Source organism: Rissa tridactyla, chromosome 8 (genome assembly GCF_028500815.1).
Source record: "Rissa tridactyla isolate bRisTri1 chromosome 8, bRisTri1.patW.cur.20221130, whole genome shotgun sequence".
NCBI lineage: Eukaryota > Metazoa > Chordata > Aves > Charadriiformes > Laridae > Rissa > Rissa tridactyla.
In genome coordinates, this window is record NC_071473.1 from 39,511,339 (window position 1) to 39,537,112 (window position 25,774).

At 44.2% G+C, this 25,774-nt stretch overlaps 1 protein-coding gene across 1 annotated transcript; it reads left to right on the forward strand.

Annotated features, from left to right (window-relative positions):
* Positions 1 to 1,340: 1,340 nt before the first annotated feature.
* On the forward strand, positions 1,341 to 24,626 carry LPAR3 (lysophosphatidic acid receptor 3). The gene is made up of 5 exons (XM_054212251.1): positions 1,341 to 4,064; positions 5,757 to 5,869; positions 10,669 to 11,196; positions 13,868 to 14,625; positions 22,331 to 24,626. The coding sequence occupies exons 4-5, from the start codon at positions 13,890 to 13,892 to the stop codon at positions 22,678 to 22,680; spliced, it is 1,086 nt and encodes a 361-aa protein (XP_054068226.1). The 5' UTR covers positions 1,341 to 4,064; positions 5,757 to 5,869; positions 10,669 to 11,196; positions 13,868 to 13,889; the 3' UTR covers positions 22,681 to 24,626.
* The last annotated feature ends 1,148 nt before the right edge of the window (positions 24,627 to 25,774 follow it).

The following is a 25,774-nucleotide window of genomic DNA, read 5'->3' on the forward strand; positions in this document are numbered from 1 at the left end:
TACAAAGCTGCACAAAAGTGCAAAATAATTGCTGTTCTCCTTCTTGTGTACCACTTCAGCACATCTATAGATCACATTTTTTTTAACAGTTTTACTAAAACCAAAAGCAGTTTGTTACCCTTTGTATGGCTGCAAGTCTTTTCTATTATACCCACAATATTTGACGTGTACTGTGTCCAAATTTAATCTTACTGCTTTAGCTATAGGTAGGTACCTTTTTTTTTTTCTTTTTGTGGTTGGAGACTTCCATGGCATGCATCATGTGTAGGATGATGAAAAGATTATTGTTTGTGTGTGGTTTTGTGTGTATTTTTTTGGTTTGTTTGGTGTTTTTTTTTTTTTTTTTTTAGTATTGCACTGTTGTGTTGCCACAAGCTGGAGGACCAGTTCAGTCAAAAACAATGCCGTGGAGCTGACTTGCCTAATTATGTTTATTTCAAGCACATTTTAATTGGAAGAAAATATGTAACAACTCAGCCTGGCAGTTGGTTTGTTCAGGTGATTGTCTAGGTGTCTTTACAGATGACCATCCCAAAGCACTGGGTTTTTTCCCCCTTGACCTTCATTAATTATTATTTTCTTTTCCAATGGGAACAGAGCACTTTCTGTAGCTTTAAAGCACTTCCAGTATCGTACTGCGTGGGTGTTACCAGGTGCTTCTGAAGACTTTCAGTGGTACTGACTGCCCTGGGCTGGGTGGACTGTTGTATTAGATGCTCCACTTCGTCTGAATGGGGCTATCTGCTCCCTAAAAGCAAATTTCTTGTAGCAGATGATGCTCACTTCAGTGTTGGCCAGGACTTCGTCTTGATATATATCCTCAACTACTAATGATGAACTCTGTGTGAGTTCTGGGTTGTTAGTGTTTCAAACGGCAAAGGCAATTGGAAGTATGGTCCTTGTATGAGTAAGGTGGGTGGCAGCTTAGTTTGGGGTAAGAACGAAAGGGTGCTGGTAAAACTTGAACAATATCTCGACTTACTGAAAGCTGCTCTTAGAGAAGACTCCTCAAAATACTGTGTTATGTCCCCTTGAAGAAGAGTATCAGAGGAGACCAGGAGGCTTTGATAGCAGATAACCATAACGTAGGAAAACGATGGTCAGAAACTAACTAGAACTTGGAAAATTCATGGTCTGATGCTGCCAGGTAGTCAGGAGAACAAAACCTCAACTGTTAATAAAAGGAAAGGGTTGGTAACAGCGGTGTCCAAAGTGTGTGTTCTTGTTAATGGAACTACATGTTTACCTGCAGCTCTGGATATAAAAGCCAGATTTGCTGTCCTTGAGCAAAGATACGGGAAGTTCACAGTACCGTCTCACTGAGACCTCCAGTAGTGCTCCCATGAGACCTGCCGTGGGCAAACATTAGAAGAATCCAACGCAGCCGTAGCGTTCTCAGCAGTAATCACCTCCGAGCTGGAGAGGTGGAATGGTTGGTCATAGTGTAGACTGCCCCCAACTTGATATGAAGGGAAAGGGAGAAAATAATTGATTCGTGAATTAAATGTGAGTGAGTACTTTCCCAAAGGACAGCAGAAAAATAGTCTGGATTTTTTTCCCTACCCCTCCCTTCTGGGAAACTGCAGAGTAGATATGTGAGCAAAACCAGGGCTGGATTCACACCTTTTTTAGTAGGTTGGAAAACAGTTTTTTAATAGATCTGTCTTCATTCTCCATCTCTCCTCTGGGATGTTTAAAGAAGAGAGGTTAATAACTGCAGCTTCTCCAGCAGTGTTTCTGGCCATCAGGTAAGAGCAGGGGTGACTCAGTGGTGACTGAGGTCTGGAAAGATGTGCTGGTCCTCAAAATTTCCCCCTCCCCTCCCCCCCCATTTGCCTTCCTGACAATGAATACTTTGTTCACTGGAAATTAATGCTGTTTTGTTTTGCTTAGGCTTCAGCTAGATGTCTAGAAGAGACGGTTTTCATGTCAGTATTTCCATGCATCCAGGCTCTGCAAACTTTAATATTTCTCTTGCTGAAATGTGTGGAGCAGAGAATCTTCTCCCCATCCCAGTCTGAGCAATGCCTTGCTGCGGCCTCAGCTGTCACAACAGCTTGTGGATAAAAACTAAATTGCTACCAATAACCAAGACTTCACACTGTTAGCAAAGATCTATAATTTTCTTTTCATCACACAGATGCTAACTGTGTGATGCAGAACAGCAGATTGCTGTCTTCCACTCAGGACAGAAGAGTCAATTTTTCATGTATAGAACTTGCTGGGATCAATGTTATTCTTTTGGTTTGTTATTAGTCCGCTTTGGGGCCCTGGGAAATCCAGGTGCTCTTCTGCAGACTGCAGAAGTGATCGGCATTACCTGACTGCTAGCAGAGTCTGTGGGCCCATACGATGGCCTGTATGTATCTTGACTTTTTTTCTGTGTAAGGTGCTGGTGTTTTCCATATTTGCTGCCGGTTTACTGGTAGCTTTCTGGAATGTCTCTATCTAGATCAAAAAGTTCCCAAGTAAACAGGACCAAAACCCAGCACACCTGAAAATGAATTGAGTCTTCCTTACTGACCTACCTTCTGCCAGTACTTATGGAAGTCTTAGGCTAGAGACTTGAACGTAGAAAAAGCAGATAATTAATGCTGTGTTAGTGGACAAGTAGACATTTAATGTATTCCAGTATGCGTTGCCCTGCTGGGGCATACAAATACGTTGGGCAGTAGATGCTTCCAAGGGCTCTTGCTTGAGTGTACAAGCTCTGCATCTCTTATGGCTGTGAGGTGGTGTTATTGCCAATGGCTGTGAACTGCAAACACCAGACTGAAGCAGGGCAGGTCCTTGGACTTGGATTTTTTTTTTTTTTTTCTTTCATCTCTTTAATTTTTTTGCAGTGCTGCCTGAGGTAGGATAGCATCTTGTGGAACTACTTTCTGTTTGATGAACGGTGTGGGAGGCTCACTGCCTTCTGATGTCTAGGGCCTCTCTTCCCTAAAGCAGGTGAGGTGCATCCCGTACCCTGGGCGCTGGGAGTCATGGGGCAGGAGCCCCTTAGCTCTGACTCAAACTGCTTCTTTCCAATTTAGTAGGACATCAAGTGGGACCTGCCAAAGCCATTGCTCAGATAAATGTTTGCTTGTGAGAAAATCCTCAGGGTATAAAGGGAAGTATTATCAAGCGAAGGAATGTAGAAAATGCTTACAGTTCTTACTGATTTTGAGACTTAATTTCTATAATGGAATCATAAAGCTTGTCCAGTATTGATTTTTTTTTCTTTTTTTTTTTTAATCATACAAGCTGCTTATTAGCCAGACTACTGCTTCAGCCCTACCATGTTAGAGCAGGTCACTAATGTATTGTAGAAACCAATTTGTGTCTTCACCATCTGTTTGGTGTCTCTTTTTCTCTTGGAAAAAAGATAAGAACCAGTTGCTGGAGCTTCTCATTGGTGCTCTGTTCCATGGAGGTTAGACTTAACAGGAAATCTGGCATATGTTGACTCTTAATTCTGTGCATTAAAGCATATTTGAATACAGTTGCTGGCTGATAGGTGGTCCCACTCCAACTGCTAAGGAGGTGATGCACAGTAATGGAAGCAGAGCTGGAGCATAAGCTTTTGCAAAGCATTCTGAAAATTAGCTGTTACTTCTGTTTGTCTTGTTCCCTGGGAATAAGAAGCTTTTGGTAATTGCTTATAGGACTTAAAAGGAGGAGAGAGATGGATGGAAAGGCACTGAGAAGGTTGCATTAGAAAGAAACAGGCGGGAAGAACAAGAAGAAAGCTTCCTGAGCCATCTTCAAGGTGAGTATTCAATTGAGGGGGACATGGTGGATAAGACTTTGGGCTCTTTTTTTGGGCCTTCCATTGGTGGATAAAACAGGAAAAAGCTGTTGGAGTGGAGGCTGTTTGATGTTTCCTATATAATGTTCACGTGCAAGGGTCCACCTACTCCTTAACACTGTCTAGGTTTCATGCTGTAGTTATTACCAGGATCTCTGAGAAGCAGAGCAGAGACTTTCTGCTGAGATTTTCTGTTGTCAGCTTTCCAGCTCTGAGCAGACCCCTGAGTAGCTCCGTACACCTTGAATATGCCTGGTCTCAATAAACTATTCAGGTAGGTAGCAGTGGGACAGATCCAGCTGATGACGATCCACAGATAAATTTCATCTTGTACCACTTTCTACGTTTGAGTTCATCTTGTCCTTCATGGCAAAGCTGTGTGTGCTTGGTCCTGCTCTTTGGAGCTGGCATGAGCCTCAAGGTTTCTGTATCGCTGTGTTGGGTGTGAGGTGGTTCTTGTTTGCTTTTTATACCATGTTTAAAAGAATAGCTACATGGGATGCTGGAAGGAAGTGGCAGGTATACTGTACTGTTCTGATCTGCTCACGGAAGTTACTGCGGTTTTATTGGAGTTTGGCTTTTGTTTCCCAAAATATGGATGATGATGATCCTCATCATCCCTTCTGATGGGCTCTTCAGGCAGCAAGACCCTTTAGGCTTCTGCTGCTCTGGGTTGCTCGAAGATCTTGCTTGGACGCCTCGCCTCTGCCTGCGTCTCGGAAGAGCTGAAATTTTGCAGCTGGGGGAAAACAAACACATGGGGGGGGGGGGGGGGCGGGGAATAAATCTTCGCTGGTTACTCCAGCGCCGGCTGCGGGGCCGGGGGCAGGCGCGGGGCCGGGGGCCGGGCGGCGACGGGGCCGGGCCGGGCGGGTTGCGGCGGGGCGGGGAGCGGGCGGGGAGCGGGCAGCGGGCGGCCCGCTCTGCGCGGCGGCGGCGCGGAGCTCCGGAGGCTGACGGTGAGTGGGGCCGCGGGGCTGGGGGAAGGTCGGGGCAGAGCCCCCCGGCACCCACAGCGGAGCCGGGGCGGGCGGCGGCGGGGCCAGCCGTGGGAACAGCTTCGTGGCGGACTCGAATGAACTTTGGTGATTGATCGGCTCTTTCCCCGCTCGTCGGGCAGAACAGAACTTCCAGCGGTTTTGTCAAACTCTTTTCATGGCTTCCGGAGCCCCCTCGGGAGCTCCTGCCTCTTGCCGGTGCGCAGAAAGCGGGGTCACGCTCGGCCTCCCGGGGGGCAGCCCGCCCGCAGCCACAGCCCCGCAGCACCTGCGCGGCGCCGTCTGGAGGCGCATGTAACGCATATATAAAAATATAGGTGCTTCCTACGTGTATGCATGTGAGTTTCTATATATTTGAAACTTGGCTCTGGATTTGGGCATGTATCATGCCCCGATGAGGCACTGGTAATAAGTATATACCACATGGCGGAGCTGGCACGGATTCCTTTATGAAGCTTTTTATAAGGCATCCTCTTAATTTATGAAATACACTGAAAAATCCAATGATATTTTTTTTGCGTTATGTCTTTTGATTAGGTTTTTTTTCCTTAAGGAAAAAAGTGGGGGAAAAAATAATGCACTTTAGTCCCTTTATGTTTCCAGAGGTCATGTAGGTAGTTCTGTTCTCCCTTCTGTAATATGAATCTAGAAAAAGGCATTTCTTGTTACAGATTGGTAAGGTGCATTGCTATAGTTTTTGTTCTCTAAGCTGTGCAGAGTATGTGGTTTCTTGCATGTTCTCATGGTCTTGAAAGAGGTGTAGCAGGAAGCACAACGCAAATCCAGATATATGGTAAAAAACTGTTTCGCTAAGTTTATCTGTGTACTGAAAATGAAGTGAAATTTAAAAAAAACCAACCAAACAAACAGAAAACCAAACCAAAACCAAACCCAAACCAAAACGATTAGCATAATCAGTTAAGGTGCAGCAGCAAGTGAAGCTGAAAGATGTATTTGGCTTTTTGCAGAATGCCAGCTGATAGTTTCAGACAAATTGGATTGACTGTATCCTTACCCTCCTGTGCTACTATGACTGTTAACCATGTTGGAACATCCTCCAGCAGAGTCTTTATTCTATCAGGTAATTAAATAAAATCTCTGAAGTACAAGGTTTGACACCGTAGAGAATATATTCCTCTTGGGTATTAGTCTTAAAGATTTACATACCTGGCTTCTACTTCTAAGCTATACGGTCCACTGCCGTGTCTCCAGCAAATATTTCTTGTAGCCCACCATTTCTACCAGTTCCACTGAAACGTTTGCTTGCAAACCTGGGCTCTGAATCTGTTAACAGTTCAGACACAGTCAGGTGGCTTGTTTTAAAGAGCAGTGGCATGATTCAGGTCCTCATCAACTATGTGCTGAAAATAAACAGTTAAAGTTCACTTGGTTGTGACTGTGCCGAAGCTAGGCTGTATTCACATTCTGTAGGTTTTGTGGAAGAAAGCTGACTTGTTGAACTGTAAAAATGGAGCTGATAGTGATCGATGAGCAGACCTGGAAGTTCTGCAGAAATGGAAAACTTAGTTTAGAAGCAGAACAGGTATTTTCTTCTAGGCATGTTTCACAATGTACTGGCTGTTTGAATGGCTTTTAAAGACTTTAAATGCTGTGTCTGTTTCCGCACTATGGGATGACCTGCCAGCTCCTTCCAGAACCACACTTAAAGGAAACTAAATGAAAGCTTTGCAGTGAAGTTTTTAGTTTGAACTCCATATATAGATTTAGTAAACCATAATTTCAGAAAGTCTTAAATTACCAAAGTCTGAAGTTTAAACTTGTGGTAACTAGTGAGTTACTTGGTATCCATCCCTAACAACTTTTCGTAGTGGATCAGAGCTTTAAAAAGCAATTTAGTGCAGCAGGGTAGCTTTGTACTGAGGGATTTCAGGAGCTGGAGCCTGAGCTTTGTAACACCTTGGTGTAGGGGCCCCTGTGTCTCTTGTGCTTCCCAGCTCAAGCGCCCGTGCCAGTCTGCAGCGTACATGCACAGGGTGACACTTCTGTGCCCTGTCAGTGACTTCTAAGCCTGTTCTCAGCCTGCGTCCAGAGCACCGTGGTCCATGGCTGGCGGTACTACTTCCTCTCTCTCCAACTTAAATATTTAGTCTTGAGGTTCTACATTTGTGGTAGGTTTAATACTTTTCTTAAGACCATTTGTTTGTACCCTATATCCTGCATACAGTACCAAGGCTACATGATAAATAATAAAACCGTAGATGTTTCCACCAGCAATATGTAAGAATTGTCAAAGGTAGAAGTAGTTCAAGGACAAATGGTTTATGCTTCTGAAATGTAACACGTGTATAGAATCATCTTGATTCCCTTCACACACACCCACCCACCCCTCCTTACCCTTTACCTTTTCAGTCCAAATGATGATACCATTAAAATGGACTATTACTGGAAATGGCCAGAACCCTGGTGGAATTCTGAGCCTTTCTGTACTTTCCATCAAGTTAACATGATGGAGTTGAAGCAGGCTTGGAGTGAAAATGGATGTGGCACTCTGCGCTCCTTATTCTAAAAGGGGTTGAAGACCACAATAATGGGATAATGCTGCTTGTTGCGTGCTTGATGTGAGCTCAATTATCTGAAATTGGGAATGCTTCAGTTACAAAGAAAAAAAGTAGCCAAATGCAGCCAGAAGTAGATTCCCTTGCTAATAAAGAAGTGCTCTAGATTAAAAACTTACTCATTGCAACTTAAGAGTTTTTAATAATAATTTTTTTCCCCAACTTGTAGAGCTGAATTTAAAAATGGCTTTAAAAAAGTATATTCTCGGTTCTTTAAAGTGGACCACGTAGCATGCTGTTCCAAGTACAGGGAGTGCCCACAGAAATTCCTTAATAAACAAAATGTGAAACAGTTACTTCTGAGATAATTTGTCTCTGTAAAACCTGTTAAACGAATGTTGGCTTCTGCTGCATCCTCTAATGGTACTAGATAAAAAAGTTTTAGTTTAGATTGAGGTATTTGGGTATAATTTTGTGTTCCTTACGTGCTTCCTTTCAGTCTGTTTCTCTAAATTGCTTTTTGTTATAGTATCAATTAACTACTAAAGACAATTAGAAGCGAAGCAGAGCACTTGCCTCACAAAACTCCTTCTTCCAGTTACATATTAACATTTTTGGCCTCTGCGGCGTTACACACCCTTTTCTGCGCTGGTATTTCTTTCTGAGCTGAGGTAACCTGAATGGGTTTCTTGGGTTACTGTGCAATCATGTGGCTGTTTCACTCCGTGGCCATGCGTGTTCGCAGGGCGTGGAGGGGAACAAGGAACCGATTCCCCTTCTGAACTGGCACTGCTGGATGTATAGCATGGAGCCGGGGCGACGGGACGTATAGCGTGGAGCCGGGGCGACGGGCAGCTCTTCTGCTGCCTGCGCCTTCCTCTGGGAGTGAGGCGAGAAAGAGATATTTTTTTTGGTTTTTTTTTTCTTTCTTTCTTTCACTAACTAGAAAAATAAAAGCAGCACGAGTTGTTTAACCAGGAGATGGGGAAGGGACGGAGGGCGTTTGCCTCTGCCTGTGGCACAGGGTGTGGGCAAGCCAGAGCACCGCCGCGGGGAGCCCCTGCCCGGGGCCGCGTGGTCTGCGAGTCTCCGGACGCTCCTTTCCTGGTACTGAGTCGAGGGCCTTCATCTGCCTGTAGGATAAGTTTAAAAAGCCGAAGCAGTACGTGCAGATGGGCAGTTGCTGCTGCTTAACGTGTCTCTGCAGTAACAGCTTGAATGCAAAGAGAGTATTTCAAGCCACTTGCCTCCTTGCTCTGCCCGCGATCAGTCGGTGGCGTAAACTTTGCTTTCTGAAGAGCAACTTTTGTGATAAGTTTCAAAATATCTCAGAGAGGTGTGTATTTAATACCTGGCCTTTGCTGATGGACCGCGGGAGGCCAGGAGGTGAAGTGCTCCGGCGCAGGCTGTCAGCCTGCCCCAGCCCTGCTCGCTCCTCTCTGCTGCCTCCTCTTTCTGCCCTGCTGCTCCAGGCTGGATCGCTTTGGATGTGGAACTGCCCTGAATTTCTGCACCGAAATCCCGGTGCCAGCTCAGGGAAAGCAGCAGTAAACCAGGCTGGGGTTCTGCTTAATTTCCTTAATACACAAAATGTGAAACAGTTACCTCTGAGATAATTTGTCTCTGTAAAAACGTGTTAAACGAACGTTGGCTTCCGCTGCATCCTCTAATGGTACAAAATAAAAAAGTTTTAGTTTAAACTGAGATATTTGTCCATAATTTTGTGCTCCTTATGTGCTTCCTTTCAGTCTGTTTCTCTAAATTGCTTTTTGTTATAATATCAATTAACTACTAAAGACAATTAGAAGCGAAGCATCTCTCCCGCAAACTGCCTTTCAGTCCTGCTACAGGGCTTCGCTGCTATAGTCTTCCTCGGATAGGTTCAGCCCTGCTCTATGGGCTTTTCCATCCAGCCGCAAACTCGGCTTGAACCCTCTCACGCTAGCTCACTGTGCCAACCCGAGCTCGAGCGCTCCCTCCCCTTCGCATCCACCCAGGAGCAGGGCAAAAGCCATCGAAGTCCCCCAAACTGACGCCAACCCTTCAATAAGGTTGTGGCCAACGTATTGAGACAACTTGGTTTTTAATGGACAGGAAAGAGGCAGAAAACCGGTGGGGCATGCCGTAGATCACATTATGGCTTGCAAGCTAAATTTTGTAATGATCTTCTCATTAAAATGCTATTTGAGTTTTCCTTCAGAGATGTCTGCATTAATAATGAGTAACTCGGAGCTGATTTGCAGGCCGAATTTAATTTTGAATCCAAGCGACTTAAAAAGTGATTTTAATCACAGTTTGAAACAGAAAAATCCTTGATTTAAATAACTGATACTAAATTTCATTATAAATATACAAATTTTTAGTACCTTTCTTGAAACAAACTAGATTCTAATTGAATAACCACTATTAAAGCATGTTAGCTTATAACTAGCTGGGGCTTTTGTCTGAAACATTATCTAGGTGATTTTTATTTCAATAACTCTTTATTTAGGTAGCTAGTATAATATATTCCTATATACTTATGCAAATTCTTGACGTTTATTTTAAGAATGGTGAAGGACGTCTGACTTGATACATGTTGCACTTACATAGAGGAATTTAAAATCAATTCAAATATGCAAGCTGTCTTTAAGACAAACAGAGCTCAAGATGTGCTGGATTGGGAAGAATTCTTAATGTGTGCTTTTGCATTTGAAAGCAGTTTAACTGAACCAAATCCTTTGAGATTTTTGGAACAGATGATTTCTTCCACTCAAAGCTCATGTTTACTCAGAGGGGTAGAGGAAAACACACTTCACAGTCCATCAGTTTCTGATCTTTGTAGTCACTATTGGTTGAACTGAAGTAATTAAATAAAATGAAATAAGGAAAATAACCTTTTTGACAAGGGTATGCTTTTGGCACTTGCAAAGATTTGAGGTACTTGCTTGCGAGTGACTTGTGGCAAGCTAATAGCTCAACCCGTCTGTAGAACATGCAATACATGGTTACCGCCATCAAGCTTCTGGAGGTCTACATGGAGGGCTATAAAATACCAAGTGGCGTAGAAGAGGTGAGTGGAGACTTTTTGCTATCCTTTTTCATAAAACTGAGAAGTATCAAGCTCATGAGAATCACTTTCAAAGCAAAAGAAAGCAATTCTTCATGAAGTGAGCAGCAGGACTGGGGAGCTCTCTGCTCTGTGGATTCTGGATGATTCTCTGCTGTCTTTATAAGGCTGGGCTGACCAGTTTAGCTGCTTTTCTACTATTTCAGTTTCTATTATTTTTAAAACCTTTTGGCCTGAATCTTCAAATTTGTGTGTACTTAATAAACAAACGTGAAATATGTAATATTTTAAGGGTGTTTTTTCTTTCTTTTTAAGTTTAAACCTGCCCTGATTAAGATAAACATCTCCGATTTGGCTGCAGAAGAGAAGACTTGGAGAATAAAGTCCTGCAGTGTGTTAAACTGTGACATGCCGGGAAATATGGGATATCCTATCACACCTCTCTCACGCCTGGTGTGGCCAGGACCACTGAGGATACGGTTGCAGAGCTCTGTCACAGCTGCACAGTTCCCCTGAAGCCAGGCTAGTTCTGCTGGGAGGACTTAAAATAAAATGAAGGTGTGAAATAAACCACTGTCTAGAAGGACCGGCGCATGACAAGTGTTTTCTATACCTAGGCTGGTGCAGCCAGCCACGTGCTACGTCTCTGCTCTGAAGGACTGGGGTGCAAACCAGCTCCAGTTCAGCTACCGCTTTGATGCAGCTTCCATTTGGACATGTCCAGAGCCTGCTCTGTGACCCCGAGACCTCAGCTGGATGCTTTTCTACTCCCTCCTGCCTCACCTCAACACCTCAAGACATCTCTTTCAAAATCACTTGTCATTTGAGCTCTGCTGTGTGACAGTGAGTGTTTGTAGTGTGGTTATTTTGGTGGAGAATTACGGATGTGTGATATTTTTATTTTTTTTCCCCCGGGTACTGCTTCAAATGGGGATGGGATCGCAATAAGCTGAAGTATTTAGAATAAGTTCATAGTTGATATTTTGGATTTCTTTAAGCTTGTTCTTCAGATAAGATGCAAAAAGTATCTGCAGATCTCTTCGCTCGCCTGTCACTGCAAGTGAAAGAGATTCATCTGTTGAGATGATTACACAGTAAGATACAACATGTTCAGAAAAACTTCCCTGTAATTTTCACAGATTTTTTTTTTCTTTTTTTCTGCCATTCTTGCTCAAAATGCTGCTTCTATTTGCAGGCATTTGGGCTCGCCTGTAAAAGCTTCATGTCGAGCTCAGCAAGTCCTTTACTGCCTTGGTGGATAAGAGCAGAGCCATCTCAGCTGACAGGGTTCCCAGCACTTGGCTGTGGTCTGCAGCACCTCAGGGACTTCTGGTCACTTACAGACTTAATTTGACTTTTGAGTACTTCCTAGGTGAGAATGGGGAATGTGCCGACTGCCCAACCCTACCATATTGCCCTGAACAGGGAGCAGTAGGCATTGAATCCCAGTTGACTCCTTATGGTGGATCTGAGTTGCTGAGGTTCTTTTATTTTTAGATGAAGGGATGATTTACTTGTTTCCTTCCACTTCTTGTCCTTAAGTAATTGTTCTTAATTCTGACTACGTACTTGAATTTGACGCTTTAAGTAATATATTGTTTTATAAAAGAAGTGGCTGCCTAGGCTCTTGAGGGTAATAAAATGGACAACAATGTCAAGTGGCCTGCTTTCATGTTGAATACTAGGTGTAGGGTGGGAACCAAGTAAAAAGGCCAAGGAGCTACTTCAGAAAAATCAGATATTAAAAAACCCAACATTTTGCTGAAAATATTAACCATGGAATAGCGCAAAGTTGATTTAAAATTAGATAATACAAATATTGCATGAGAGAAATAACACAAGTAGCATAACTTGAATGACAAAAGATAAAACTTTTTATCTTAAAACTCAGAAGGAACCTTTAATATGAATGCGTCTTGTTAGCCAGCCTGCTGGGGATTGCTTAATTTGGTTCCCAGTCCCTGCAGAGGTGAGATACAACTGTTAAGTAAAGACAGGGTAATAACAGACTAAGCGAATCTGATCTTTATCTGGGATCAATTTTAGCTGCAGAGGTGAAAAGCTTATGCTTTTTGTATCTTTCTGCCTGTAACCACTTCTTCTAGGTGGTTTTTTTTTTTTCTTTTCGGCCCCACTCAGTCTATCACTCTTGCACCCCTGACAGCCTGAGGCTCACGAGGAGGTGTACAAAAGCTATTAGCGTTGCTGCCTCTCCTGCAGCTTTGTGTCCTGATACTTCCTCCTTGCTGTCCTTAGTCAGGCACAGGTTTGCCCCTCTGCATAATATCTAATGTGATTAGGATCTTGTGCCACGGTTGGGTTCCTAGGTTTTGCTAAAACTATGCAGTATCTATTAATGAAGTCATTGTTAAAGCCCTTATTCGGATACTGACAGCGAATGCGAGGGCTAGTGATGACGGGAACACAAACTCTTCCTCCCAGGCTGTGAGACCTTGCGCGGGGTCTGGTCACCACGAGTAATTGCTGTCAGAGCTGCCTGTGTAAATTAGTTCGAGTTCAGTTTGGTTCATAATAAAGGCAGTAAAATTGCCAAGGCAGCTGACATCGACCTCACCGCAGTAGCTGAAGCGTGATGTAATCTGGAACACAGGCTCCCCCTTCCATCGTGTTTAATAGCCCTGTGTCCAAAATAGTGCTGAGTGGGTATAAGGAAAAAAAACCACCATCCCAGCACTGCTGCTGTTGCTGGGGCTGGCTTTATCCTGTGGTTGAGCAGGGATCTGTGTTTTGGTTTTGAAGATAATTGGGCTGTGTGGTGCTCACAGAGCTCTGGGTTGACAGCCCAATAAAATAATCCTTGGCTTTATAGTAGTCAAAAAACAGAGAATGCATTTTTCCCTTTTCAGCACATTTACTTAAATCCTGTAGCAGTAAATAACAGGTATGTGCTCAGAATATGTATATGCCTGTAGCATCTTATATACCTATATTATTACCTTTATTAATACATAATTGAAAAACCAAAAAATGTTTTTCCAGTAATCGTCCTTTTATTGCTTAGTCAGTAAAATGGAAGAGTTATGATTTATGCTTCACTGTCCTGACTGGATACATTGAGAAATGGAAATAATGATGGGGCTGTGGCTCAAAGATGGGATTTCACAGCAAGAATGGCTTGGCCACTGATCAGATTTTCTTTGTGACCTCCAGAAAGTCACTTTTAACCTCTTAACTTCCACTCAGTACGGTATGACTGCTAGTGCAAAGGGACTGGAGTTTTGTAGGCCGGTAAGTCTTTTGAAAATTCCTGATTCATCAAAGCATCGTGTGCTGCAGTCCTCCAGTGGACAGAATGTCTCCTCCTGCATTAACTCTGTGCAATATGAATTTTTACTTAAGGCTCCAAATAAATGCCCTCTCATGTTCCTGTCCTGTTTCCTCTCCCCCCAGAAAAACAAACAAACAAACAAAAATGTTATGGTGATTGAAGCAAGGACCAGTAGCTGATTTTTAATCCTTCTTTCTCTTTTTTTTTCCCTCCCACCCTTCCTAGGATGCAGGGGCTTTAATCCAGGATGAATGAATGCTACTATGATAAGCGCATGGACTTTTTTTATAACATGACGAACACTGACACGGTAGATGAGTGGACAGGGCCAAAGCTTATTGTTGTTCTGTGTTTTGGGACATTTTTCTGCCTCTTCATTTTTATTTCAAATTCATTGGTCATAGCAGCTGTGGTCAAGAACAAGAGGTTTCATTTTCCCTTTTACTATCTCCTGGCCAATTTAGCTGCTGCAGACTTTTTTGCTGGAATTGCCTATGTCTTCTTGATGTTCAACACTGGCCCAGTGTCTAAGACATTAACTGTTAACCGCTGGTTTTTACGTCAGGGTCTTCTGGACACCAGCCTGACAGCTTCCCTGGTGAATCTCCTCGTCATAGCTGTTGAGCGGCACATGTCGATAATGCGGATGAAGATCCACAGTAATCTCACGAAGAAGAGAGTCACCTTTTTAATTATATCTATCTGGGCCATTGCTATTTTCATGGGTGCTGTTCCTACCCTGGGTTGGAACTGCCTCTGTGACATTACCGCCTGCTCATCCCTGGCACCTATTTACAGCAGAAGTTACCTGGTGTTCTGGAGCGTCTTAAACCTAGTCGTCTTCTTCATTATGGTGGTGGTTTACATAAGAATCTACATGTACGTCCAGAGAAAAACTAATGTCTTGTCGTCGCACACTAGCGGATCCATTAGCCGCAGGAGAACCCCTGTGAAGCTTATGAAGACTGTCATGACTCTCTTAGGTAAGAGGCTACAAACCATGGTGTACAAGGCTGGCAGTGCCAATCAATGGGTTTGTGTGGTTTGTTTTTTTTCATTTTTTAAACAAAACAAAAAGAAAAAAGCCAATCCTACCCCCAAAAAAACAAACAAAAAAAGCCACCCCAAAACCCTCAGCAAACTTATAAGTGCTGGAATCATTTAGTGTTCTGTCTGCTTTAGATAATGAAATAAGTGTTGCACTAAGCAGAAATGCAAAGGAGAAGACCAGCCAATGCGAAGAAGAAAAGTGTCTCTGTTTGGTAGGCAGCTTGTTAGAAACAACAAATTATCTTCGGTTTATTGGGGGTTGCGGGGGGATATACAATATCACGTTGGGGGAAGGCTTGTGAAGATTCACAGCTACCTAGTAGAACATTTTCAAAATAACGTTCTCTAATGTCTGCCCAAGGCCATGAATCTTATGTTGCCAAAAAGGCCAATGGAAGCCTGGGCTGCATAGGGAAGAGCGTGGCCAGTAGGTCGAAGGAGGTCATTCTCCCCCTCTACTCTGCACCGGTGAGGCCACAACTGGAATACTGCGTCCAGTTTTGGGCTCCCCAGTTCAAGAGGGACAGGGAACTGCTTCAGCGAGTCCAGCGAAGGGCAACTAAGATGATTATGGGACTGGAGCATCTCCCTTATGAGGAAAGGCTGAAAGAGCTGGGACTCTTTAGCCTGGAGAAGAGAAGGCTGAGGGGAGACCTTATTATGGCATACAAGTACCTAAAGGGTGCATTGAAGGAGGATGGTGCCAGACTCTTTTCAATGGTTCCCAGTGACAGGACAAGGGGCAATGGGCACAAGTTGGAACATAGGAAGTTCCATTCAAATACACGGAAAAACTTCTTTACAGTGAGGGTGACAGAGCACTGGAACAGGCTGCCCAGGGAGGCTGTGGAGTCCCCTTCTCTGGAGATTTTCAAGACTCGCCTGGATGCAGTCCTGAGTAATGTGCTCTAGGCAATCCTGCTTTAGCAGGGGAGTTGGACTAGATGATCTCTAGAGGTCCCTTCCAACTCTGAAGATTCCGTGATTCTTCCTCGTGGCTGTTTCCTAAACAAACTAACTTCTTCCCCCTGGAACTGCATGCTCCCTGGGGAAGGGACAGGGTGCCTGGAGGGCCTGTGACTTTGACACAGATTTGCTTTGCCAGGGCAGAATCCACCTTCATTCTGTGAAGACTACATAGTGGGAAATACTTTCAGATGATGATACAATATGGCCTTGGATCTCTAGATCATAACATGAGATTTGACCTGGATTCTGTCCTAGAGACACTGTTGATACTTGGGCAGCTCAGATCACTTCATCAGCTAGTTGTGATGTAGCTGCTTATTAAATTGGAGATGCACAAAGCGGGTGATTGATTGTTGGCACAAAATACTAGCTGTAGCAGTCAATTTTCCGCAGGAAGACTTGAATCTGAGCAAGATGTTTTGTGGAAGCCAGGCATCACGTGAGCGTGGCTGGTGCAGCTTGCTGTGGGTGGAACTGGTGGGACTGGGAGACTTGTGAAGCTGGGCTGAGGTGGTCGGGGACTCTAAAACCACAAATATGGCTTTACCGCTCTGGCAACTGTTCTGATGTTGTATGAGCCAGTACAAGAAAGATGGAGCTTATGGGAAAGCTGGTGTCCGTGTATACCTGGTACACAGTCGTGTCGCGCTGCAGCATGGAAGTACTAGAGAGCTCTGGGAGAAAAGTGTCACTTTGCATGGAGGTAGGATTTGCCAGGGTAGGAAGTTGAGGCTGAGGACATTTTCTTCCCCTGGCAGCCTATGGATGCTGTTTGCACAGTCTGGTGTCTGGTTCTCTTTCTTCTCTGTATTTTTGGTGTGTTGGTGTTCGTTTTTTTTTTTTCTGAAATAATAGTGCTGTAGTACACAACAGCTTCATCTACCAAATGATGCCTTAAAATACTTTAGAAGCTGAGATCAGTTAAACTTTATGGTGTCTGACCTTGGAAAAGAAAGTGGACTGATAGTTCAAGCAACTGCAAGGTTCTCTACTCGTACTCCTGTGTCTCCTGAAGCTGGCTTGTCCACTGCAAGAGACTTTTCCTCCTAAATCCCTCCCCCGTTGTCCTTCCTTTCTTCCCCTTGCTTTTACGGCACCTATAGAGAGACAACATAGTGGTTGTTACTGTCTCCCCTTCAACTTGCAGGGGCAAGATTCAATCTTTTGCTCCTCCGAAGCTCTTGTGCAGTAAAACTTAAACCATCCACCTGAAAGGAGAAAATCCCTGCAGAAAAACTCTGAATTGTTTCAAACATGATTCTGCTCTAAAGCGTAAGCATTGGGTGGGCTGCAGTTAACTGCTGCATTGTAAAGAGACAAAAAAACCCCAAACTTCTAAAAATTAGTTCTCTAAGCATTTCTGTGCAAGGCAGAACTGCAGGCTGCTTTCTAGGAAATCATGTGCAAATAAATCAACATGCAGAGCCTTGTCTAACTTACACGTCTATTTACATGGCTAATATTATTTTAGTTTTGTATAAACCAAAGTTGAAGGGTACCAAGTCCGTGTTTCAGTATTGGAATAATACTGTTCGGTCTCGGTGCCACCCATGCCTGTTTGCTGGTCAGAGCAGAGAGGTGGTCTGTGCCCCGGGGAGAGGACACCCGGCCACCTTGTGGGAGTTGGAAGGACGGTGATGGTGGCTGCCATTTGCTAATCCCTCGTGGTCCTCTAACCTGTGTCAGGTCTTCAATGCTCACCGCAGCTGTGCTGCTACGTGGAAATAAACCCCACTCTATTAATATTCAATTTATTCTTTCTTTTACTCAGGAGAGGGGCCTGAGGAGTATAGGCTGATTTAAAGATCAGCATTAGTTTTTTCTTACTTGCAGAATATAGCCTTTCAGCCACCAGATTAAACTATAATTCGGCTAAAGCATTTAATGATACTGTGCGCTGGGCCAGGCAAATTTAACTTAGAAAGCCTGAGTGCTGCTTTAGAGATCATCATTTTGTATATTTACTTTGCCAGTCAGAAACAAAACCAAAACAGAAGCTTTCCAAGTTGAATGAGTGCATGTGTTGCTGGGTGCAAGATCTACCCCAAACTCCTGTGTCAGAGTAAATCTATCTTGGCACGTTCCTTCATATCAACTCTCCAAATTTTGACTTTGAAAGGCTTTTTATAAACATTTATTTCTAGGAATGAGAATTTCATTTTTTAAAACAGTTTGAAATGTGCATTCCTGGCTAAGTCATTCAAGCACGCTGTGCAAAATGCATTAGAAACTGAATAGCATGTTTTATGGGCTTTTCAATCACCAAAGGAGTCACCAAGTGACCAAAGTGATTCTTCCAAAAGTCTACTTACATCCACTGATGCAACAACCTACAGCTATATGCAACACGTGGATTTTGCCCAAGGCAGTTATTTTTAATGGCTTGTTCCAAAACATCTGAAAATGCTTTGGAGTACACGCCTGATATGGTCTTAACTAAAAGCCATTCCAACACGCTCTGTTGCTGGATGAAGCACGATGAGAACCAGAGTTCTCGTTAACGTGCTCTGTTGGTTTCATGGGAGGTTTGGGACAAAACCCTGCCGCCCTACTTCTGCGGGAGGGAGGTTGCATGTGCTGCTCCTCCTGCCTGCCTCCACCCCCCTTCTTGGGGTGGCTGGCCTGTGTCTGGCTGCCCCTCCAGAAGAATATTGCTGTCCTCTCTGGGTCCTGTGTCCTACAGTTAAGAGTTGGGGGAATCTGGGTTTCAGTGTGACTTCATGGATTCATGGTGATCACAGCTGCATGGGGCGCTTTGCACTATCCTTTGGGTTTGGATGGCCCCTTCCAGAGGCTGGGACTCAGGTCCCTGTCACCTGTCTTTTTCTACCATAACCCCTGAAATGGTCCATCACGGGATAGGAGCAAGGCTTTCCCTTTGGCATGCTAAGCCATAGGAAGTTATCTGCTTGAAGCTGGAAGATGTGAAACCTAGCAGAAATGGCTAAGATCCTCTGAGGCTGACCTTGTGGCACCGTCCTAGCTGAGCCTATGACTGGAGCTTTGAAGAAGAGTGGCTGCAGGTGTGCAGGTACTTGATTTTCAGGTTGTGCGTATGTGGTAGCTCATCTGAACTTGGCAGTGAGATTCCTGCTGAAATAGCAGCTTTGGGGTGGATGATTTTCAGTTTCAGTGAATTTATAGTTTAATTGGTAACTTGCTGTTTTAACTCGGGCGCACATGTGGCAAAGGCAACTGGAAGCTAGGGCACTCTTTTTTTTCCCCTCAGCATTGGCATGCTCAGGGGCAGCTTTGATGTGCAGAGTTTTATGGCATGATGCTGCCAAAGCATCAGTAGTACTTCCAGGTACACATGAATTCATTTTCCAGCAGAGATGATGTAATCTACAATTAAATCTAGCGGAAAATCCTCAAATTAACCTTGAGGCATTGTGACACCTGATCTCCCATAATCCTGTGGAAAGACTCAGAGCTGTTCTTATGATCCATGTTGCAGCCAAGTGATATTTCATGTCACTTCTGTGGATTTTAAAGAGTCCCAGAAATTAAATTCTTTTTGGAGTGTGGCACTTTGTCAGGGAGAGGAGCGCCTACGGGATAAAAATTCTGCAAACAAGAAAATCACCAAAGGGCCGAGACAAAGGTATATATTTATGCTTAACCATGGTTCCCTCTGAAAGCTCTGTGGTTAAAAATAGCAAAATCTGAGCAAGGCTGGCAGTCTGAGCCATGCCTTGCTTTCATCTCTGCGGTGCGAAGAGCAGGGTGTGAATCACTTGTGTTGTCTCCGTACACAGCAAAATGTATTTTTGATGGAGTCAAAGCGACAGCCCCATGAACGCATTAGCCAGTAACTCTGACACTGTCACTGCATCTCCCACTGTCCGTGTCTTCAGTCGTGAGGCAGGGGAAATGTGCAGAGAGCTGTCTGCAGATGTCTTGTTTCTTCCCTTATTTTTGCCACTGAAACCTTCTAGGCTTTTGCCTGTATAGGTAGACAGCGGTATATCCTTGGAGTTTGCGGACTAATCCTGCCTGCAATCTTGGGGTTTTGTTTGGTGGAGAGATTTCTGTGTCTTTTGTTAAACATGGCTTTGGGGTCTGTTTGCTCTCCTGCTGACTTCCATGAAAGCAGGGTTGGACCTTGCATGCTTTGCGGTACAAGTGGTCAAAAAGCTTTCAGTGCTTGTTCTAAGCAGAGTTTGTTACCATCTTAGTTTCTGCATGGAGCTGGTGTGTTGGTGACTGTGCCGGTGACCCTTGGTGGCTAGTGAAAGCTAACAAAAGCTCTCTGTCCAAATACTTACAGAGACACCCAACTAGACACAGTAGCGTTGCCTGGGCGGTCTGCTTCCAGCGCTTGTTAAAATGAACGGGATTTGCTGGTGAAGCCCAGGGCAATAAAATCAGTACAGTGTTTTACCCACTGTAGACTGTAAGAGAGAGTTGGTGTCACAAGTGCTTACTCAGCATGCCAGAGCCAAACCAGCGTGTAGTATAGAGACCGACCAGAGAAAACAAGTGTTGTGGTAGCAGCTTGCAGCTTCTGATGCCAGTGGGCAATGGAGGAATGCTACTGATGTTAACCAGTATCTCAAAACTAACACCATGAAATTAGTACTTAGCATCACAAAAGCCTTGGTACAGCAGAGTAGAAAATGTAGTTTCTGAAGGAGGTGGTCTCTTGCCTTTCTGTTCTGCACAATATTGCCTGGGACATAATAAATCAGTTGGTTGAATTTTGTTTGGACTCCAGGAGCATAGATTCGCAGCAAGATCCATGGTCCTGGATACATTTTTCAGCGATCCTAATGCTCACTAAATCACGTGAATGCTCTTTATATACCACTATGGCCTGCCTGTCAGATGGGCACAGTGTCCATTAAAATCCTTGCGGGGGAGAAGTGTCCAGCACAGCTGAACCCAGCCGATGGGATGCCTGAGGTGCTGCTGAGTCCTGGCTCCGGCACTGCCTGGCTCCTGCCGTGAGCCCGGCTGCCCTCCCACCGCTCACTTGCACAGCTCAGATGTGGGAAAACCAGCGGCTTTAAAAAAAAAAAAAAAATGAGCTGGACTTACTTTCCCTACCAAAACTGTTGAAAGGATACCAACATCCCCAGGAGAGCTTTTTAGCGTGTAGCTGCTATCATCCTTATTTGTTTGATTATTTTTTCTAAGCCCAAAAAAGGGGAAACTCTGCTGTTATAAATGATTGGAATTTCCTCAGTACGATGTTCAAACGGCGACTGTTGTGCAGAGTTGTAATTTTCTATTTCTGTATGTCATGGCAATTGTGGCTTGTGCTAAGTTAGTATTATCATGGATAGGGCTACTCCTTCCTTGGGCTGACGGGGAGGGATGACAGGCTGTGGTGTCGGGGAGCGGGGGTGGTACCGAGGGCAGACGGGGCAGTTCAGGGCCCCTCCCAAGCTCTTGGACGAGGGCTGCGTTCAGTCACCATATTGCCCCTCCCCACCAGTCCTGCCCACATCCCCGTGGGGATGGTGGGGACGTGCAATAACACGGAAAGGTGCAAACACAATGCTGAACTTCCTTTAAGCTGTGATTTCTGTGCTTTCTTCAGGTTGTCATCACTCTGTCTAATGTATCTTCTCCCTTATCCCCCCCCACCTTTTTCTTCTTTTCCCCCAAGGGGCTGGTGAGAGAGGAATGTGTTGTCCTCTGCCTGTTTCAGCTCTTATTATCACCTGTGTCTCACTTCTTCCTCACAGGGGCTGCTGTCATTCCAGCCTCCCAGCTGAAACGCGAGAACACTGCTGCCCCTGGGCTTTCCCTGTGGTTTCTTGCTATCTTTTGGGGAAATGCCTCTTTTCCAGAGTTTTCTTGCTCCCCTGTCACTGCTCTCATACTTCCTCATCTTTTTTGTCTTTTTTTTTTTTTTTTTGCTTTTGTTTCTGTTCTTTGCTTTAGTTCTTTGCCCTGACTGCTACATTTCTGGTTCATCTTCGCTAACCCATCTCTCTGTTTCTTTCTGTCTTTTCCTTTACATCTGAATTTCTTTCGTGGATCCAAGTTGTTGGGCCCCAAGTACCCAGCACGAGCAGCCCCGGAGGGAGCAGAGGAGAGAGGTGGGCTGCTGCTCCGCCGGCAGCGCCGGTGTGTCGCAGACACCAGCCTGCATTCCACACTAGCTGTGGGGTTTCCAGCCAGGACGTGCTTAAATTGTGTGACTCTTGCTTAGTGAACTGGGCAATACGCCCACAGCTTTGCAGAGTCAGCTGTAGTGTGACAGCAGACACATCTTTTCTTTGGATCATCTTGCGGCAGTGGTGGAAGTGGGCCACCTGGTATCTTCTCCTCCAGCACACGAGAGAGAGAGATGAAGAGAGGAAGTCTGTGTTCAAAGCACCAGTCGTCTTCTTGTTAATGCTCCAGAGCTCTTGTTTATTTGTCAGCGTGGACAAATCACTGTTGTGATGACCTTTCCCCACTCATGTTTGAGCTGATGCTGTCAGCAGCTGGATTCTTCCTCCCTGTAGGCTCCTGAGAGCTGCCCTGCCTCGTGCTCAGGGCTTGGCAGAGAAGCTGTAGTATATATAATTTTGCTACTGTCATTAGAATTTTGTCCTCTCCTGCTTTTATCATTTTTCGTGTAGAATGTTGATGAACCCAATAGTATTGTAAGATGCAAACAAAAACCCCAAAACCCCTAGCAGTTTGAAGTCTTTTTGTTTCTTATATTTCTAGGTGCTTTTGTTGTCTGCTGGACCCCTGGCCTGGTCGTCTTACTGCTCGATGGTCTGAACTGCACCTACTGTGGGATTCAGAATGTTAAAAGGTGGTTTCTTCTCCTGGCCCTGATGAACTCTGTCATGAATCCGATAATTTATTCATATAAAGATGATGAGATGTGGAGTACCATGAAAAGGATGATTTGCTGCTCCTCTGAGGATAAGAGCCAGGACAGACGCTCGTCACGGGTCCCCTCAACAGTTCTCTGCAGGAGCACGGATACCTCAGGGAACTACATTGAAGATGGCATTATTCAAGGGACAATTTGTGGAAAAGGAGATCTTGGTGGCAAAGGAAACTCCTGAGCTATTCAAGGGACTGACTTGGCTGGAAAAGGAGAGGGGGAAGGGAGAGGTTTTGTAAGAGAAGGTTGACTGGCAAAGCTAGTAAACAATATATCCACTTTGTTCCAGAGCCTACACTCCAGTGTTAACAAAAGTTCTTATAAATAATTGCCTGATGGAAAAACACTTTGTAATGAAGAAAACCTTCTGTGCTGCCGTCTTTCTCCTTTTTTTTTTTTTTCTTTTAAGGACATGAAATTGTTTTTTCGTATGAATGGAATACATACATCTCCGAGACTTTTTGTGCATAGAAACAAAATGTAAGCAATGTAGTGAGACTCTTCTTAGTCTCCTCCAGAGAGAAGAAACCTGCCTCACTGTGCAGGCTTGGCATTCATTGAGTATTTATGCTTTGAACAGTTTCTGTGTGTCTTGAGGAGGATCGTAGGCTTGGTTGGACAGAAATGTGACCTGTTTTCTTGGTTTACCAAGTTCATGAAATAGTTCATACTCACCTTCTCTCTTCCTCCTCCTCCTCTTGCTTTCAAAATAGGTAGTTTGATGGTTTATTAAAGCTATGCCAGAAACCTGGCTGTGATGGAAGCCCAGACCAGATACCAGTGTGCATGAGGGTGTCCGACCGTGGATTGTCAGGCTCTGAGAATACAAAAAGCACAAAAGCCATTATTCTGTAGTGGGGCGAGTGCTGCAAGGAGATACATTGCACTGTCTGCCGTTCTTGTGTAGGCAGACATTGAGGCTGGACTAACAGAGAGCAGTGTGGCTGGGCTCTTTATGCTCGTTTCTTACTTCCCCAGATAGCATCAAACGTGTGTGCTCACGCCTCTCTAACGGCTATGCCACTGAGAGAAATGAAATCCAAAACTCCGCTTTGAGAGGGAAAACTTATAAGGGAAGTTTAAATATACACATATACAGGTTCAATCAAGCTATTTAAAATAGAAATTACTTTACAGGAAAAAAAGGCTGAAACCAACCTAAGCCCCTACAAGAGTACAGTATGCATTGATTGTCTGACCTTGTCTGGGCCACATTTAACCTCTGACTTGCAAGCAGATCTTACTGGAAGGTACTTGAGGAAGAGGCCATGAAACAGCAAGCAGTGAAGGGCTTTCAGCATTGTGGCTAATCAAGTCTAGTGTCTACGCAGCCACAGCCCAAAAAGCTGAAGTTTTGACTTACAGGGTATGCGTGAATGGAGGATCCATCAATTTAAAGCTCAATTTTTGAATTTAAACGTTTATATTGAAAATTGGAACATAGATTTCTCAGTACTCTAAAAACCTGGCTCCTGCTGTCTGGTTTCAACAGCAGTGGGCTCCCTGTTTACCTGACTTAATTTCAAGAGGAGTTACCTCTTGTGCCCTAGAGAAAGTCTGATGCCTGGTATTAAAGCAGGTGTCCACGACCAGAGGTCACTTTGTGAAGTTTTGGAAGTTTTGACCACTTGGAATTGTCAGAGAACCCCATCAAGAGCATCTTGTACTAGCTTGAAAGATCCGCTGTGGTTTAGGCAAATTCTTACTTTGGTGCAACTTCCATGTGGGTATCCGGACTTGGCTCAAAGGCCAAGATGCAGTTTTGTAGAAGGCACTGGGGGGGCTTCACAGCAGACCTTAGCTTATGAACACAGCAAGCCCTTGTTCAGAGAACTCTCCCGTAACATAAGTTACCTTGTAGGGATATGACCTAACGTTGCAAGGTAAATGCTGTATTTATGAGTAATGCTGCAAAGGTTTACACGTGTTTTTTGCCATTATAATGCAATGTTCTTGTGCAAATACTACTTTGTTTGTTTGGTGTTTTGAAAAGCGTGTAAAGTGGTGCTTTCTAGAGCCGGTGGCATTGCAAAGGCATAGCATGCAAGCTTTCCTGTCCCCACAGCTATCTGCAGTGCACAGTTTGTGTTAACTAGGCCGGAGCTCCGTATACAAAGCTAACAGAAAATAAAATGCTACTTCAAAATGAAATACTCGTTTTGTTTCCTCTTTGGATGGTGATTGAACATTACCTGGCACTACAGTCAGTAGTAAATGGCTGTTATTGCTCTTATTTGTTCCCACAGACCCATCCAAGCTAAAACTGATCAAACTGCAGGTAAAAATGGAGATGGGGGCACTTTGTTTCATATTATCACAGGGAGGGGGTTGGGAGTGTTTGGATAAACTTTTCATGTTTAATAGCAATACTAGGCAGTGTAATACTCGGTTGAATCAGGCCCTGAAGAGCGTTTGGATGAAGATCTGGAACATCTGCAGCAGTGGAGAAAACACTGGGTGTCTCCTGCAGAGCTTGGGACTCAGGCTGCAGAATGACTACGTGTGGATGATTTCTGCAGGTAAGAAGGAAAAGGTGACTCCTGTAAAGTTCAAGGACTGCGTTGCTTGTAGAGTACCTCATACAGTGGGCTCCTGTTGTGGATTAAGATCTGAGAGGTATTATCAATCATTCTGCTACGAGTAGGTGGGAGGATTTGAGGTCAGCACTCTTATTCTTTCCGTTGTCTCAAAAAAAAAAAGCCAACAAAACAAACCCCAAATCAAACAAACCAGCCCCCAAAAGCTTGCAAACTGGTGCTCTGCTAATGCTATTGTTTGCTGCGTCATGCCCTCTATTTTGGCATGATGCGTCCCTCAGAGCTGCTACCTCGTTGTGTACTATTATAAATTACAATGTGACATGACTGGAACAGGAAACTGATCTTGCATCAAACTTTCCTACAAACTGCTACAACAGAGACAGTATAATGTTTTCTATATTAAACTGTCTAAACATCCAGCTACTCACGAAGCGGGGAATTTCTTTTTAACTACATAAACATTTATCAGAATAGTTTGTCTCAAGGAAAACATTAAAGCATTACTTGTACTTGAGTGGAAAAAAAGAAGAGAAAAAGAGCGAAGGGCAGTTGGTGAAGGCAAGTTCTACACAGTTTCCCTGTTGTCTTTTTCACTAATATCCCAGAATAACAGATATCAGTATCTGTTTATTTTGCATGTGCCTGCTCCTGTCTCTGTATGCCAGCGTACTGATGTGTGAGGTGAAATTCATTCTTTTGGGGAAGGCCTTAGGGTGAACACCCACAGAAACCTGA